We start from the raw sequence: 12,597 nt of genomic DNA, 5'->3' as shown, positions 1-12,597 counted from the left end.
TGCATACTCACCATTTATTAATTGTAATATTGAAGTTCACAGGGATCAATTCTAGGACCAGTTCTGTTTAGTTTATACATTAATGATTTGCACTCAAGAAAGTTTCAGACTAGTTATGTAATTCGTGTCTTACTCTTAATGTAAGTAAAACTGTGGGAATTCAATTATAATACAATTTCAATTAAGAAAAATAAGAAACATTGCTCTGATATTTTAGTTAATGGAGAAGTAATAAATATTGTCGATCATTTTAAATGTTTAGGTATAATTATTTACTCTAAATTTTAAGAAACACAAGAAGGTTTCCCAAAGTGCTAAAGCAAACCTGTGGATTCATAGAAACATCAGGCATCAGTTACCTTTGGCTGCTGGAAAACTTTTTATGAACACTTATTATTATCTAATTACTTATTATCTTGTGTTCCCACACAAATATTACAGGATTAAAACCATTCTATATTATCTATAAACAAACTGTAAACACTTTAGCTGAAAAGCAGAGGGGCTATCACCACTGTAACTGTATTGAACAACAAACAATTTCCTTTTATGCTGATGTCTGTTTAATGTACAAAATATTTAATGATCTTGCACCACCACCTCTCAAACAATGTTTGATTGTCTGCAAGGACAATTTAAGACAAATTCAAGGTTAGAGGTGATTGTCTAAAAACAGCTCTCTTGAGTTTAACTGAACAATCAGTTTGTTTCTTTTTTCAGTCAGAGCAGCAGAAAGCTAGAATAAAATACCAGTGCATATTAGAGAGAGAACCACTTTTGACACTGTCCTTAAAGTTCAGCTTAAACAAAATCAAATATGCAACCACTGATTTGATTTCATTTTATTGACTATGATTAATATTGTTAAACTTGTTACAACTTAATGCCCAGGGAATATATGTTATGTATATTAGCTTTTTAGCTTACTCTGGCACATGTCATGTTGTACATTGTCCCTGTACAATTAAAAATAATAAATACATAAATAAATGAATTAAAACATTCTTAACCAGTTAAAACAGCAACTATTGATAAAGAAAGGAATAAGCCAAAGTAAAGTAAGTGAAGCTGTTACAAAATACATACGTTTAAGTTAATCAAAGAAGGTATTTATACAAAATGTAATTGTAATTATTCTCTAATATCTACATATAATCTACATTAAGTGCAAAAATTCTCCGGAAATGTTTCAATGGGTTCATTTTAAACCCAATGAATTGACCTTGATATGAGATCAGTAGTAGATTTCTATGTTCCAGTCTACGCCTCTTCACCTCGTTCGTTGACTTCTTTAAAGTGCCAGTTTTTAACCAGGTGTCCATTTTGATAAATGTAGTAATCAAAAAATAAATAAAATAAAATTACGAATGTACTATCACTAGTGATGTGCGATACCACTCGTTTCCTATCCGATCTGATACCAAGTAAAATGAAGGCGAGTATCGGTGATAACTATCCGATACCGTTTTTTTGCCCAAAATTACTGTTTGGGAAATTAAAGTAACAAGCAGTTTTCTTAAAAGTGTCACTTCATACTGAATACGAGACATATTACGGGTTATCCTTGTTTATTGATAAAGAGTTATCATCCAAAAAAGGAGCAAACTTACATATTTATTGACAGCATCTGGGCATGTATATCTTAAAACGCCTGCCTGAACATCTTAACATAAAACAATAAACATTCACACCTTTTGGTTTAGTGACATGTTAATTTGGTCCCCTTGAAGATTTTTTTAACCTTTTTCATCATTGTCACAAAAATCCAAAATACAACCTCATCGCCACATTTTCTCCCTCTGTACCTGGTTAGTGCCTCCCTGCTGCACTCTGAAAGCGATGTCTGCCTTGCCCTAGCAGCACCTGTGCCTCTCCTTTCCACCTCTTCTGACCACCTAGTCATGACGTTGTCATTTTCTGTCCTGTGATTTATATATATATATATATATATATATATATATATATATATATATATATATATATATATATATATATTAGGGATGTAACGGTATCAGAATTTCACGGTACGATAATACCTCGGTATACATGGCACGGTACGGTATTTATTGAATAATTTATAGGAAAAACAAAACTAATAAAAAGACTCGAAAAAAGTGCCAAAAGTGTTTATTTAACTTAGCTACAGCAACTGCAACTGCAATGTTTAGCAACTGAACATATTAATGACATACAAATTAGCCATCTAACTGTAAGTTTCGAAACAGGAACTTCAGTTTTTTAATTTTAATAACAAAAAAACTATATATAAAAAAATAAAGTTTCAATTTAGTATTGTTGAAAATTCATCACATTCAACATTTAATCACGCACTCACTTAGATAGAGATGGGTTTTTTAAGGAAAATTATCATATAACTATAATCTGGTAAAAGTTGGGATCTCTGGGCATGTCCCCTGCAACAGAAATAAAAAACCTGCATCAATCTAACAAGTGTGCTGTGTTCTGCAGTCCCCATGACTGTTTTTAGTCGTATTCCCCGACTTATATTTCACCACAGTCTGGCAGTGCCTGCATATTGTTTTTTTCTTTGTCTGTCACCTTTTCTCCTTTTTCGTATCTTTTTAAATAGAAACAGAAATGCTTCCACACATCCGATTTAAAACCCGCTTTAGGTTCGATCATTTCCAGCTCTTTTTCTTCCCCGCAACAAGCAACACCCTCCATTTCTGCATTACTGGATCTGTAGCGATAACAGACCGCAAAGGATGATGGCCACGCTTAGGCTGATGGGAATTGTTTTCTAATGGGAATCAGAAATATAGTTTTATCGAGTCATGCGCCTACGGTAATATTGAAAAAAATTACTATTGCGGTATGACGGTATTTACAATATGGTTACATCCCTAATATATATAGATGTTTGATTAGGTTTGTGGTATTACAACAGTACCTTGCTGTATTGTTACATGTGTCACAAACCGCATCGTTTGAGTTTATGGAAGTGAAGTAGCTCCACACATACTTCGCTTGCGGTCACCCACATCGAATGACAGCATGACTGACCAACATGTACCACTGCCACGCCAGCGGACTGAGTGGCTAGCAAGCGTGGTCTGCAGTTGTACAGTGCCATATTACACACATGACTTGCCAGGCGGAAGAACAAATAGTTCCGACTAAGTTTACATTATACAGATAAACTAGGGTAATTGTGGTTACTTTCTGCTGTATTTCCATTTCCAATAAATTACACATTTGCTCATAATTACTGAAATATGGTTATTTTGATAAGATAATCGATTCCAAAACATACAAAGCTGGTATTAGAGATATCGATATTTTAGTATCGATCTGCACATCACTAACTATCACTTAACGCCTAATGTGAAAGGACGGGGCTATTGTGACGCAGACGTGAAATCGCGAGATGAGTGAGTATGCATAGGTTGTAAATTACAGTTTCTAATGTGATTTTTTTTTTCTCTCTCAGTGAATTTATTTTACTCTCAAAAATATGACATGCAGTTTACCCAAGATAAATGCATAAAAGTAGTAAAAGATAAAATTTTCCGCCATTAAAAACATTCTTTCGCGCACCTTTGGTGGTCAGACTGCACACGCACGCCTGTTTGGGAACAGCTGTATATAATAAGCAATCTACAATCAGAGATAAATGCAGTAAATAAAAAGATACAAATGAAATGAACAGTGATGGCTTTCTGATGAGTCTTAAGAGTATCCAGGTACAGTAATTGAATAATCTAATGTAAAATGAGACTTTGTAGATTTGATTTTATTAAAAAAAATCAATAAAATGAATCATTATTAAAGTGACAAATGGGACAATTTCTTATGCCTGAATGATTTTAAAGCCCTCATACAGTTACAGACATCAAGAACACATGCAAATAAGCATAAGCACATATTATAATGTGACTATTGCAAATGGCCACATTACAGTATCGATGCTGAAATGATACTGTATATTGTGCATATATTGACATTTTTGTCCTAGGTTATGGCTAGGATCGCACACACCTTCCCATGGGGTTGTTTTAGAAATAAAAAGCTACACATTGCTCTGCATATGAATTTAAATGCAAATTTTCTTGTCCTCTATCAAACAGGACTTAGCACAATATGTAAATGAGGTGAAAAGAGATGTTGAGACCCTGAGGGAGATTGATCAGTATCAGAGATCCATTGAGAATTTGGTAAGCTTTACATTTTTAAAAATCCCTTCTCATTTAAAAGCATTGTTTACACTATTCTTATTTTTCTGTCTACGTCTTCACAGAATCAGTCTTTACTTTCTTATGGAAGACCGAAGGGTGACGGTGAAGTGCGTTTGGTGTCAAATTTGGACAAGCGCAGACAGGACAGGTGAGGCTTCAGGCAATAACCTTTACTGCAGGCTTCTCTTGTTTTTTCACTTCCCTGCCACATCTTGACATGCGTTGGTGCTGCAGACATATTTTTTTGTTCGACGCTGCTGTAATCATCTGCAAGAGGCGAGGGGACAACTATGAGATGAAGGAAGTGATCGACCTCAGCCATTTCAAGATCACCAATAATCTCGCTGATAAGGACTGCAGAAAGGTCAGTGAGAAACACAGCAACATCAAACAGTCATATTTTTACCATATGCTCATATTCGTCATATTATTCCATTCCAAAGGGTTTTATAGAGGTTGGACTTGTTTGGTTTTAAAGCACTGTGCAAAAGGAATTCTCCCACACATATGGCTTCAATAACTCTCCTTTCAACTGTTAGTGTCACAGAATAAAGTCTTTTTTACCTCTCTAAAAAGTTTTTGTCCTCTATAGGATACTGAAGGATAATTCTAGTTATGTTCAAACCATTTTAAGGTCGGTGTGACTTTCCGAGAGTGCATTTTTATGCAAATTAGTTGTGCTTTTGTAAGCTCTTTGAAACCCCTTCAGTCAGTAAAATGATCAGCAATATAGGAAAATGAAAGTGTTTAGCAAATGCGTGCTGTAAAAATGCTCTTAGATTAGAGTAGATAATCTTAGAAGTAAATAATAAAGAAAAATGAAAGGTTTAACAGTTCAGGAATTATTGCATTTCAATACGGTTTACAATTTACAATTTATATCAATATATTTAAATGTGGATTTATTATGGCTTGAGAAAGCCAACATACTGTTATACTAGCTAAACCTCTTGTTCTTCCGTCTTTTTCTTCTTCTGAGACTAATTTCTATATGCATCTCCGCCTTGACCATTCATACTATAACCACCAATCTTCCTTCAGATCTCCTAACTTGTCTGACTCGTGTTGCTATATCTTTGCCAAGTGATCCGACTCACGGTTTTCCCAAAACTGATCCGGAAAATTCGGAAAAGTCCCATTGACTTAACATTTGCACCAAACTTTGTGACCTCATAACTTTGTGCCAGACTGTTATACAGACTTAAGGTTATGCTAATTTAACTCAGACTACCAATTTGCAACCCCTGATGACCTTTAAACTTTTTAGCCACACCCTAGAAGCGGTACCCTAGCAACACCTAAGCAACCACCTAGCAATGCCTTAGCAACCACCTAGCAACACCTTTGCAACCACTCAGAACACCCTAGCAACACCTTAGCAACCACCTAGCTATACTTTAGCATCCATCTAGCAATGCCTACTTTAATAACAATATTAATAATGATGATGATGATGACGATTATTGTTATTATTATTATTATTAGGTAGGATATTGTTTTTTTATTTTTTTGAAAAGTCTACTTTTACAGTTTGACACATGTAAACCACTGCAGAAATGTTCTAAATGTTCTAGGCCCATGTAATATACAGTAGGCTACATTTCTTAATAAATAGCTTACTTTAAAATAAAATCATTAACGTATGCTATGTTTTTTGTTTTTACAAGTTTTGGAGCAATGACTGAAAAGATATACTAGCTATAAATTCCGCTCAGCTGTATTTAAAATGACATTGATGTTTTCAAAGTGCACTGTGAAGGGAGCGCAATTGTAAACATGAAGATTGCTAAAGCTGAAATGTAAAAATACTTTGAAAGCAAATTACACCTAAGAGAGATGACCTTAATGCTTTTTTATTACTTATTCCATTAAATGTTAGAATGTTCTAAATGAATATGGCATAGGGGGATAAGTGGGATTAGGACACAGCCAGGAACTATGTTTCTAACCACAGCTTCAGAGGTGTAGTTGCAAGTGCACAAGTTTTGCACAAGCAAAGCAGTTTGCGAATGTTTGTTGGAACGACGGATTTGGGAAACGTCAAATCAACAAACTATTTTTGTGATGGGTTTGTCCCGACAGACGATAGTATTGTGTATTGAGGAGAGGCAAAGATATTGCAGAGAGCTGAAACCTATGACGATTTTAAAGACATTTTGTATTAATGTAGACCTATTACTTGTTTTTTTTTGCATTATTGAATAAAATAAATAATATTGCTATTTTTAATCATCATCATTAATAATAAATGAACTACAAATAAATATGACCGCACTTGACTGACACTTTCGGATAAAAATGCATAATTTCAATTGCACTCTTGCACGCTTTCTCTCTCTCTCTCTCTCTCTCTCTCTCTCTCTCTCTCTCTCTCTCTCTCTCTCATTCTCTCTCCGTCTCTGTCTCAGCAGCAGCAGCAGTTTAAGCGCGAGCTGCTATTGAGGGTACAGCCACATCTCATAGCAAATTAGTTTGCAACTTTATTGCATAGGCTTAAAATAATAGACTAAATAACAAAACTGGATTTAATTAAGAAACAAGTTAAATAAAACGATTTTTTAAAAATGAAACAACTGTAGAAGAGAGTGAAAGAACTTTGAAACCGGCTCAAATATTCTGAAATAAAACGTGTTGCGGTCGTTGGTCATTTGAGACTCCTTTATAAAAGCACTCCCGCAAAATTCTCTCTTGCTTTCACAAAAAAGCTATTTATCTTTTATAAATGTTATTAATAGCCTATTCAGGTTTTAAGGTGGTCTATTGCCTTTTTTCAGTGCATGCACTGATAGCTCCTTCAAATACACAGAATATACATACTTGTTTATTTGTGTTTAATTCGATAGAATGATAAACACCGACATACACATTTTTCTGAAAATAACCTATTTATTGAATTTAAAAATACGTTAGGCCTATATTTATTGATATAGGCTATTAAAATATATTTCATTTATTTATTTAAACTAGCCTACATTGAATTAAATTACAACCTGTATTTTAACATTCATTTTTGCATTAAAGAACTATTAAACAGATTAATAATAACTTACTAAAGAACATTTTACTGAGCTTAGTGAAAAGTTTTAGGTCAAATAGGCTATTTAATATAAGAGCAATAGGCTATTGCCGACTTGCCGCAGCCATGTTTAAAATGAAACTCTCATCAGAAAACAGTAAACACATATGCCAAGCACAACATTGTGTTAGATCTTAGCAAATACAAATGTGACACTGTTGATGATTACTTTTGTGATTGATTAGACCTAAAGCTGCACCGTTCTTACTAAACAAAACATTGGAAAACTTCACCGTATAGAAACAGTCCTCCATCTGCATCCCGTCTGAAACGACTGAAATGCATCCTTGTTTCTATGCGTGGATAAATATAATTTCATTTGCTTTTATCCATGTGTATTATATCCATTTTGCGGCAGTCTCGCAGGCCGAGGATAACAGCATGAACCTGAAGTCACAATCAAATCCTGTCTCGCACCCCACCATAGCAGAGTATTGTTTGAAATAATTTTGGTCTCAGCACCTATTTAGCTATAACAGTGCGGTGATTTGCATTGGTTTGAATTATTATCCAATATCAGAGGTAATGCAAATACAGTAGGTTATTAAATAAGTTTAAAAAACAGCAGAAAGATTAATAAATGTGTTTTGATATGGTTAAATATATTAATCATGTATTATATATATTTATATATACTGCCACGCCCCCATGCGATAGTATCGTGTATCTGCAATCTCAAAGGGGGACGATATGGCGATCTGAAAATTTTGTATATCGTCCAATACTAGTTTGTAACGATGAAACTTGCAACCTTAGTTGGCTAATGATAGTTTTTGGAAACGCACCCCGGGTTAGGGTTATTAATCAAGTTATTGCATAACAATGGTTTGTTCTTTAGACTATCAAAAAAAGCAATTAGCCTAAAGGGGCTAATTATTCTGACCTTAATATGGATTCAAAATTTAAAACTGTTTTTATTCTAGCAGTTAAAACTAGAATAAAACTGTTTTTATTCTAAATAAAACAAATAAGACTTTCTCCAGAAGAAAAAATATTATCAGACATACTGTGAAAATTTCCTTGCTCTGTTAAACAACATTTGGGAAATATAAAAAGGCAACACTTTATTTTGATGGTCCATTTAAGTATTAGTAGACTGTCTGCTCAATATCTGTTGATACTGCACCTTTAACAGACATTTAACTGACTGTAGAAAACTTTGCAAGTACATGTCAACTTACACTAACCCTAACCCCAACCCTAACCCTAACCTAACAGAGAATTAGTTGGCATGTAGATGCAAAGTAACTTGAATTCAACAAACTGACCATCAAAATAAAGAGTGACCAAAAATAAAGAAAGTTCAAAAGGAGGCTAATAGTTCTGACTTCAACTGTAAGAGCTATTAAAAATAACTATGCATAACTAACATATACTCTCAAATACCTAACTATACACATAAGACAGGCTATACAGGCTATATATCTACAATATACAGTTGAAGGCAAAATTATGAGCAATCTTGTAAAACGGATTTTTTTTTTTCAAATATTAACCAAGTGTTGTTTAATGAAGATAAGATTTTTTTCTACATAATGCATGTGGCATAGGGGTGGGAATCTTCAGGTACTTTATGATCTGGTAAGATCTTGATTGTGGAATTCTTACTTTTGATAATTGACTCAGAATATCTCAGAATAAAAAACATGAATCGATTTTTTTAATGTGACATCTTGCTTTAATACCTTTTTTTTTGTTTTTTAGATCTGTGTGCTCAGAAAATTTAAACAGAGAAGACTTGTGCAACACAAGATTTTATATATTTACTTAATAATATTTGATATATTTAATAGTGGGCAAGGCAGTGGCGCAGTAGGTAGTGCTGACGCCTCACAGCAAGAAGGTCGCTGGTTTGCTGGTTCGAACCTCGGCTCAGTTGGCGTTTCTGTGTGGAGTTTGCATGTTCCCCCTGCCTTCGCGTGGGTTTCCTCCGGGTGCTCCGGTTTCCCCCACAGTCGAAAGACATGTGGTACAGGTGAATTGGGTAGGCTAAATAGTCCGTAGTGAATGTGTGTGTGGATGTTTCCCAGAGATGGGTTGCGGCTGGAAGGGCATCCGCTGCGTAAAAACTTGCTGGATAAGTTGGCGGTTTATTCCGCTGTGGCGACCCTGGAATAATAAAGGCACTAAGCCGACAAGAAAATGAATGAATAAATTAATGAATGAATAAATATTTAATAGTGCTGGGCAATTATAATTATTATAATAATTTTTTTTTTTTTTTGCATTGAGCACTTATTGTAAAAGTAAGTGCATGAACAACAACAAAAAACAAAACATATTCCCATAAAATTTTAATTGCTTAAATATAACTTATAACTTAAAATGTGTAATCAGATTGAATTTGCAACCAACGATATTTGCCTCTGCCAGGACACAAAAATGTTGCCTAATTTGTAATAGAAAATAGGTTATGCTTGGATTTCAGAGGCGTGATCAAAATAACAGTACAGTTGCAAGCAACATCAAGTTAGCATTCAGAAACATTTTTGTAACAGATAAAAACAAAAAGCTTTAATTTTATCAGGAAATACCATAAACAGTCCATTCTGTAGCAGTTTACTGTTAAAAGTGAGGTAAAAAAAAAAAAAAGCAGCTACAAAGTTTTTTGTGCAGTGGACATTAGTCTGTGAAGATCATGTTTGTACTAAATTTTATTTGGATAATCCCAAAAAATAAATATTAAAAATTCTAGATTCTTTAGATTCTTTATCTGAAAATGCAAATGATATCTCCAAAGTAGTCTGCCGAGGCTTACCATTACCTAGTTCACTGTTTGGGTGTGTGATTTGCTGGCATCAACAGTGTGGACTGCATTCAAGTGATACTGTACTTCAGACATGAAGTGATATGAAAACACTGCATTGCTGTAGTGACATATAGCTTTGGTTTTAAACTGAGCATTAGCGGCAATCTTAGTCCCGGCCCAAATGCTCTCATTGGTTGAAAAGTGTGAGAATGATGTTTCCTAAGTCAATACTAATCAATTACCCAACCTTTTGAGAGCGTTTTTTCTTCCCGGTATGTGTATTTAAAGCCAGTGAACAACGGTGTTTCAAAATATTAAAAAACTTTAAAAAAAAAACATCTGCATTAATTCATGATAAAATAATTGTCATCATTCAATAACACCCAGCATTAATATTTAATAAACGCTGTTTTTAGATTATCCGAGACACATGCTGTAAAAGCTCTGCATTCTTTAGAAAATGGAGTGGGGAGCAGAAGCTCATTTGCATTTAAAGAGACAATTGAAAACATCATGCAATTTTTTCCCCAAAATGTTTTAATTTGAGCTGAACCATTAACTGAAACTGACTGTCAGACCCTGAGAGGTCTTAAAATTGCTTTGAAGCATGATTTTTGTTTTAAGCGGAATGTGATTTTACCTGAAATATAAAGACTGGACAGATGAGCTCCTCCTCTTTTTATAAAACAGCCAATAGCTCTTTGTTATTATCACTGCTCTGCCAGTGGGAATGGCTGTGTTCAATTGGATATAGCATTTTGAAGGGAGCGGAACATGTGAGATAGAACATTTGATTGGTCAGAAAATTTAATAAGAAGCTGAATTATGCTGAATTATTAAAAAATTATATATATATATATATATATATATATATATATATATATATATATATATATATATATATATATATATATATATATATATATATATATATATATTAGGGCTGGGCGATTTTTCAGATTTTTTTCAATTAATTCGAATTTATGTTTTAAGATTGTTTTGAATAAAAAACAATTATTATTATTATTTTAAATATATATTTGATACATTATAATGGCACCAATGCGCTTTGGTTCACTCTCTGTATGAAGCAGGAAGCAAACCAGAAGAGCCTCTCGGCGCAGTGCCAGGCAGCACCACGCAGCCGCCATGGATTTTAGAATTCTAAACAGGTTTCTATAGACACACTGGTGCCGCCCAGCCACGATTCACGAAGCAGTTCATATTTCAGCCGGCCCACAGAGCGCCATCCGATTAGATTCATGTTAAATATCATGCAAATGTGCGCGTTTGGTGTGTGATAGTTTAAACTGTCTTGTGCGCTTCTGGTGTGCGACCTGCTTGACTGCCTGTTAGAGCGTGAAGTCATGTAGGATTTTACTTGTTGCACGTCTGTGTGGATTGTCAAGACATTCCCTCATCAAGTCGATAAACTCGACCTCAACATGTATGAAGGACGTAAAAGCCTGCCATGTGAAAAACCGCGCTGACCTTTTGGTTTTAACACGAGTAGAGGTGAGGGACTGTAGCAGTGAAAATGAAAGTACCCGCCCCCATGACGTCATTTAGCGGACCTGGCTAAAAACCAGACAGATCAGGCAGCATAATACAGAGTGGAGCAAAGCGCATTAAATGATCGGTATTTAAAAGGGGAAAATAGAAAAATAGATTAAATATATTAATTTATATTAGACACACATCTGATCTGGTACTTGTATGTGCTCCTGCTATACATCCACAACTTCACACATTGGGTTAAATTAGGCTTTACAGTTTCCATGTTCAGTCCTTTACTTCCACTGTATCTTTTTAAGAAAAATAGCAGCAGCATTACAACCTGTCATTCAATCAGAAGACAAAGTCAAAGCCGAGCTGATAGCCAATCTTTCCTAGGCTCAGCAACACTTGCAAAAAATACCTCTGTATTCTTACAATTGCAATATTTACACAAATATTTCTTATCAGCAAGGCTATTTAACTTGTGAATTTGCTTTACATTTATTTACACCTTGACCGATTTTTGTATGACATGGCCATTAAAAATACAATGTTCCTTAACCAGATGGTTTTTCAAGTTACTTTTAAAGAGAATGTTACTTCAGTCATGTTGTTGTAATGTTTTGAGAAGACGAGTAACACAATAAAAGAAAAAATCTAAATTGAAATCGTGAATCGGTCAAACTTTATAAAAAACCTATATATACATATATATTGATCCATTTAGGCAGAAGTGCCAGACTTCAGTCTTCAGATGTTTATCTTCTTAGTGTGGATTGCGCCTGTTTCACAGCATACTAGATTCTAGATAAACTTTAGACTAGCATACTGATGTTAACTTCCATAAAAACATTTATTTTGATCTCACAAATACTTTAAGCTGCATCTTGTGAAAAGGGCATATTAGGTTATTAAGGTGTGAAAAAAGTCATATTTTTTTAAGCTATAATGCAATAAATCTTCATATAGTTACTTAATATAGAAGATTGATAGGCAAAAGGGATCAAAACTCAAGCTGTCGTTTTAACTGTGATGGTGAATGTAAGTGATATCATAGACAGATGTTACTGCTCTTTATG

At 34.2% G+C, this 12,597-nt stretch overlaps 1 protein-coding gene across 5 annotated transcripts in view; it reads left to right on the top strand.

Annotated features, from left to right (window-relative positions):
• Positions 1-12,597, top strand: part of vav3b (vav 3 guanine nucleotide exchange factor b) — a 168,140-nt gene that overhangs the window by 71,916 nt on the left and 83,627 nt on the right. For all 5 annotated transcript variants that reach the window (XM_073918264.1, XM_073918267.1, XM_073918256.1 and 2 more), the window contains exons 12-14: positions 4,089-4,175; positions 4,259-4,344; positions 4,431-4,560. In XM_073918264.1, the coding sequence (XP_073774365.1) occupies positions 4,089-4,175; positions 4,259-4,344; positions 4,431-4,560 (303 nt within the window). The remainder of the gene's footprint in view (positions 1-4,088; positions 4,176-4,258; positions 4,345-4,430; positions 4,561-12,597) is intronic.

This window comes from Danio rerio, chromosome 2, assembly GCF_049306965.1.
Source record: "Danio rerio strain Tuebingen ecotype United States chromosome 2, GRCz12tu, whole genome shotgun sequence".
Taxonomy (NCBI): Eukaryota; Metazoa; Chordata; class Actinopteri; order Cypriniformes; family Danionidae; genus Danio; species Danio rerio.
This window is presented reverse-complemented; position numbering and strand designations above follow the sequence as displayed.